The sequence below is a fragment of the Nicotiana attenuata genome, unplaced genomic scaffold (genome assembly GCF_001879085.1).
Source record: "Nicotiana attenuata strain UT unplaced genomic scaffold, NIATTr2, whole genome shotgun sequence".
Taxonomy (NCBI): Eukaryota; Viridiplantae; Streptophyta; class Magnoliopsida; order Solanales; family Solanaceae; genus Nicotiana; species Nicotiana attenuata.
The window spans coordinates 382959-389235 of NW_017670305.1; the positions used below are offsets into that span (position 1 = coordinate 382959).

Genomic DNA, 6277 nt, shown 5'->3' on the forward strand with positions numbered 1-6277 from the left:
AAAGTGAGATGGAAATATGTGGGCACAAGGTGTCATGTGTGTTAAAGGTTTGGAAGTTGTGAATTTTGATATGAGGTTACGAGGATCGGGATGGTGGGAATTTGTGTATTAGAATGATGCGATTGGTTGAGTTAATATCGATTTCCCTTATTTGATCACATTTTACTTATCTTTATCCCAACTGTGTTGGTGTGTAATTACCTGGTTATTTACGTTACTATCCGTGTTTTTTCCTTATCGTCTCTATTGTTGTAATTGGATTTCCTGTCATTGGCATTACTTTGTTATCTTTATCTTGTTAGTTTATTATCATATCATGTTCAATTTATTAGACCAATAGGTGTCTTGACTGTTCCTCGTCACTGCTCCACCGAGGTTAGTCTGACAAGAATATAGAAGAGACAAGACTGAATACCTGTCTGTCTCCCAGCACTATTGGACCTTTAAAACAATTTCACCATAATGTTTGCTATCAGATGCTGACTGCAGATGCCAAGTGTCGATTGTCCAAAAAACCAAACGTGCCGCTACTTTGACAAGAAAAATAATAATTTGGTGAAACTGTTTAAAGGTGAAACTGAAAAGAGTAGTTTACTTTGTTGGCAGAAATTAAATTAAATATTGGTCGTACAATTTTTAACACTGTAGCTGCTTACTTTTAATATAGTATATTTTTTAAAAAGAATTTGCAAGCTAATCAATTGCTAAACGAATTGTCTTCCAACTTTGAAGAAAAATCCAAAATGGAACAAGCGCATGCACTCATAATTTATTTGGTTTTCCAGAGGCAAAACTGATCTTCGGCTTTTTCCAAGGGAAAGAGGTAGGGAGGTTCTCAAAACCAGAATCTCTAACTTCTCTTTAGTCTTCAGACTCAGACCATTACGAAAACATAATAGAAACTAATAAGAAACCTCTTTTAATAATACCAAGTGTTAATCAAGCATCTTGCAAAATCATGCAAATTAAAGGAGCATGTCTACCAGTCATAGTATTTTATTATATCATCTTTTATTCTTTTTCCGTGGCAGACTCCTAATCGTTCTATAACTAAAGAATAGAAGTAGTAGTAATTATGAATTCTGAAAATTCAAACGTGGTGTACTAAAACTAATTGAGGGAAATCAAAACTAAAGATACTTGAGCACAACAATATATAAATTGGTTTATATTATTGTTATTGTTATTATTATCAACTTAAAATTGGTTGGCAGACTCCTAACACTTCTATAACTAAAAAACAAGACAAAAAAGAAGAGTCCAAAAGCTATTATAATAAAGACACTCCAGCAATTCCCACGCCTAATTCAACTCTCCAACTAATCTCCTTATAAAACTTGTGTCCTTAATTTTCTTCTTTTGCCTGCCCTCCCGCTCTGTTCTCTTTTCCTCCCCGCCGGCTCAATTATGCTCACCGCCACACCACCATCTTCTGCTTCTAAAATCAGAAGAACAAACAGCGGTGATGGTGATGGTGGTGGAAGCGGCTCAATAATTCTCGGCAAATATCAATTGAATCACCTTCTTGGCCGTGGCAGCTTCGCAAAAGTTTATCATGCACGATGTTTAAACGATGGCACAGACGTTGCCATCAAAGTTATGAACAAAAACACAACCGTGGATGCCTCTCTGGAACAAATAATCATCCGTGAAGTCTCCGCCATGCACCGACTTAACCATCATCCCAACATTATCAAACTCCATGAAGTGATGGCCACAAAGACCAAAATCTACCTTGTCATGGAACTCGCACCTGGTGGCGATCTTTCCTCCAAGCTCAGCCGCTGCGGAAAATTCTCTTACTCCACAGCAAGATTTTACTTCCACCAGCTTGTCTCAGCTCTACACTTTTGCCATCAAAACGGCGTGGCTCACCGTGATATTAAACCACAAAACATTCTCCTGGACAAAGAAGGCCAGCTTAAGGTCTCTGATTTTGGATTAGCCGCTCTTTCGGAACAGTTCAGTAACAGCCTCCTCCAAACGGCTTGTGGTACTCCAGCTTATGCGGCTCCAGAGGTTGTATACAGAAAAGGATATGATGGTGCTAAGGCGGATGCATGGTCTTGTGGGGTAATTCTCTTTTCATTCCTTGCAGGAAAACTTCCATTCGATGACAGCAGCTTAACCAAATTGCATCTGGCAAAACATCGTCGTGAATTCCAATTCCCTGATTGTGTTCAAAAGCCTGCACGGAGTATAATAAGCCGGCTGCTAGATCCTAATCCGAATACAAGGTTAAGCATTGAGGAATTAATGGAGCTTCCATGGTTTAAGAAATCTGCAAAGAAAGGCGAAGAGTCAAATCAGAAACAATTTAGTCAAGGTATATTTGAAATTAAGGATTGTAAAAAAGAGGGGAGAATGAATGCGTTTGATATAATATCAATGTCAGCTGGGTTGGATTTATCAGGGTTATTTAAAGCAAGGTTGAATAAGAAAGAGATGAGGTTTACAACGACTGCTCAAGTAGGGAGTATTGAAGAGAAGGTGATGAAAAAAGGGAAAGAAGAAGGATATAGAGTTGAGAGAACAAAGGGTGGGGGAATTGGTTTGGTAAAAGGGAGAGTGGCATTATTGGTGGAAATATGGGAAGTGGCAGTAGAGCTGTGGTTGGTGGAGATTAAAGTTGTCAATGGAGGAGTAGAATTTGATGAATCTCATTGGGAGGTACTGAAAGTTGGGCTGAAAGATATTGTTGTTTCATGGTATGATGATGGGTCTTAAGGGAAGAAGTTAAGCATGGTTGTTGCCTTGTACACTCTGGGGCAACTCAGACACTTTTAGGATTGTACTTTGAACTGATATCTTCCTAGCAGTCTTCAAATTTTGCTATGAAAATCCTCTTAACTCTTTTTCAGTTGCAGATACTTGAGTTGTACTTTTTCTTGATACAAAGCATCAGGAGTACTAATTATAGTGTTAATATTCTAGAATCTGTCCCCTCCCGTCTCACTGCAATTCCTTGCTCGGTTTGAAACTCGTCCTCCATCTGAATATAACAAATACTATGTAGTAAGCAGCTGCTATTTAATATTGCTAAAAGAAACTGAATGGGTCAATTTCATGAATTCTTATGTTGTGTTCATACAACAATCAGTGAACTAAAGCATGCAACAATGATTTCCTAATAACCAGCTATAGAAGTGGTGAAACATGACCATATTATTTCGCATATCTCACAAATCAGAAAATGTTTGAATGCTCATTCATGCAAACCTAAATGGTTTTTCAAAAGAACCACCACCAAAGTTTCCCAGGCTACAGAAATATGTATGTTCACATGCAGTCAAGATAAACATGAGATCAGTCCAAAGTGTCAAAGGTTTTGAGTCATTTGACTCACCGCACTGATGTTTGCACCAAACCAAACAGTTTAATCTTACAAGTCACAAATTAAGAGAAAACACATATCATTCAACCATGGTTAATTCATAATAGTTTAACCACAGATTTTGTTTCCGATTTTGACAAAAGTTGAATGTGAGAAACCAGCTGATTAAGTAGAGTATGATTCATCTTTTCAAGGGTCAGGTATTGAATTGACTTACAAATGGCTTAATCTTCTTTTCTGATTGGTCATAAAGGAACGGGGAAATTCCTGCTGAAGAGCTGAACATATATCTATCTACTTGCAGTAATTCTTAAGCCACGCACCAATATTCAGGAAGTTCTCGAAGTCACACTGTGGTCTGCAACAGAAACACATGTAAGGTTCTCAATATGAAGTGAGTCAAGTACAAAAAAGAAAAGAAGCACATTCATAGATTTGGGACCAACTTACCTATAAAATGCATGAGTGTCCTCGGAAAACACCATGACTTTGTCCTCAACTCCTTTCTCCTTCAATGCCCGTGCATACTGCACGCAAGAAGAGTAAAAGCATTTCCTTTCTGATATTATACACTTTAGGAATAGAAACAACAAAAAGTTAAACAGTACTAAACTTTGCATCAGAGATCACATCAAGCTAAAAAATGGCTTATAAACGCTCAGTTACCCAGCTTTTATTCCACTTATTTACAATTTTCACTTGTTAATGCAGTGACTGGTCGTTCGCAGACATGAAACTGCTGGTCCTCATACGTTATTAGTAGTTGATCAGTGAATATGATATTTGATGCATATTTGGCTTAAAGTAGAGCCAGACACTAGATTCCACAGGATTTGATCGTATTATGAATGGATATGTAGTTGAACGAAAAATGAAAAGGGACATGAAAGAAATAACATTTCTGGTAGACAGGCAAAAACACATAAGCTTCACATGAATACATATATTCTCAGACCCTTGATATAATATTAGAATGAATCCAACCAACAAAATTTGGAACCAGAAAGATTTTCTACAAACAAAACGATCACCAGGAGCATGTGTTTTAACTTTAGTATTCAAATCTCACTATGAGTACCAGATATAGATCAGGGAACAGTAAACATGAGTGCATAAGGTTATGGTAAGAAGTTGGCCTCTTTAACAAAATACATTGATCTCTCATCATACTTGAAAGTTAAAACACCAAAGAATCTGCCAGGTTCTCAGCGAGATCCCTGACAGGTATCTTCATGATACCAAATTGGCGGTGGATTACAGCAAAGATACAACCTGTAAGCAGAAAAGATGGACAGTTAAATATCAGAAATGTAATTTTAACAAATATACACTGAGCAGAACAGATGATACAATCAGTAATTGAACTAACAAGTAGATGAACCTTTTCAGAGCATCTAGATATGGGGCTTGAGATATCAAGCCAACTCCAGGATGCCTCAGCAGATGCCTTTCCAACAAGGAAACCGTACTTGATTGCAGGAACATCGACAGAACTGCTAGAGACTTTAGAGGGAAATACACCAGATTTATCTAGGTTGGATAATCAGGGAAAAAAACTTATTGCAATATGGAACCGGTTCAACATAAAGTATGCGTTGACTCTTACCACTAACGATGTTCTCACCATCTAGTGTAAAGCAAGTTCCTAGAAAAGCAAGAGTTTCGAGGACTGATTCGTGACACTTTGCCACTATTAAGAAACAAGAAATCTTAAGTACAATGCACAATCAAAGACTTCAGTTCAGATTGAGAAGCAAAACACATAGTACCTTCACACATCCACTGTAAGTATTACCAGAGTGCTAACCCAGGCAGAAGATAAAATCATTGTATATCCATCAGAAAGCCAAGGTTTACTAACAACATTGAAACAGTAAAGGCCAGGGAAGCATCCATCTTCAGGACACATCAGAACAGGAACCTGCAATCATCATGTTAATGTTTGCTGACTATTGGATGAACATGTTATACATAAATAATATGGTACGAAAAATCACTAATTTGTGATTAGCCTCAAAGTGCTAATATAAATTAGCAGAATTAAAAAATTGAGATGTACCGCATTAACAATTTTAGCATCTGAACGAGGCTTTGCATCAGTGGACCAATCAATTCTATGAAGTTAATTTGTTGCATTATGTGCCCCGGAATCAACAGAACTTTTAACTGAGCAGAGTACAAGATACTTGCCATCTGGACTGCAAAATTTAGTAAAAAATCATCTGTTCTATTCAACAATAACAACAACATACCCGGTGTGTTCCCACAAGTGCTGTGTGGGGAAGGTGGGGATGTATGCAGACCTTACCCCTACCTTGTGAGAGGTAGAGAGGCTGTGTCATCTGTTCTATTATATCAGGTAAATACACTGCAGAAATTAAATAACACAAGAAATAGAAAAAACTTTAAATTGCTCCTAGAGATGCTTTTCAATAGTTTCATAAAAAGAGGAACATATCATGGAATTAGTAGGGAAGTGTTTCCACCAATTTCAGAATGGCTTATAAATAACTGTATGAGTAAACAACACACCTGAAACTAGGAAAGAATGCACTACAAATGCTTTGTGTCAGCTTAACTGGAAGTGCATCTTCGGTTGCATTATTTCTGGAAGTGATAATAGTCGATTAACAGTGAAAACTACCCAAAAAAAAGGAAAAGAAAAAAAAAGAAGACTCAGATATATACAGAATCACTATTACTCTAGCCCCTCTACTATATTCAAACAGAAACGGATGTGTTAGTCAACAACAATATCATCCGTAGCAGCAAGTAGGTACGTACTCAGGTTGATGAAATTCTGATATTGGAAAAGGAGCCCTAACAGCATATAAGGCACAAGGCCTGTTATAGCAAAATTCGAAGCCCAACTTTCTAGTATGTGATGGCGATCAACAAGAACAAGATACTGCTGCAGGTCTTCAGTGGATGCTCCCCCCCCCC

The 6277-nt window shown here is 37.5% G+C and overlaps 1 protein-coding gene and 1 pseudogene across 1 annotated transcript; one reads left to right on the plus strand and one right to left on the minus strand.

Moving 5' to 3' along the window:
* Positions 1-1184: 1184 nt before the first annotated feature.
* Positions 1185-2866, plus strand: LOC109237533 (CBL-interacting serine/threonine-protein kinase 4-like). The gene has a single exon (XM_019403848.1). The coding sequence runs from the start codon at positions 1408-1410 to the stop codon at positions 2725-2727; it is 1320 nt and encodes a 439-aa protein (XP_019259393.1). The 5' UTR covers positions 1185-1407; the 3' UTR covers positions 2728-2866.
* Positions 2867-2903: 37 nt separating this feature from the next.
* Positions 2904-6277, minus strand: part of LOC109237524 — a 5686-nt pseudogene continuing 2312 nt past the window's right edge.

What these genes read in the sequence shown, in the direction of transcription:
- LOC109237533 (XM_019403848.1), top strand. Translation starts at nt 1,408, where the DNA reads ATGCTCACCGCCACACCACCATCTTCTGCTTCTAAAATCAGAAGAACA.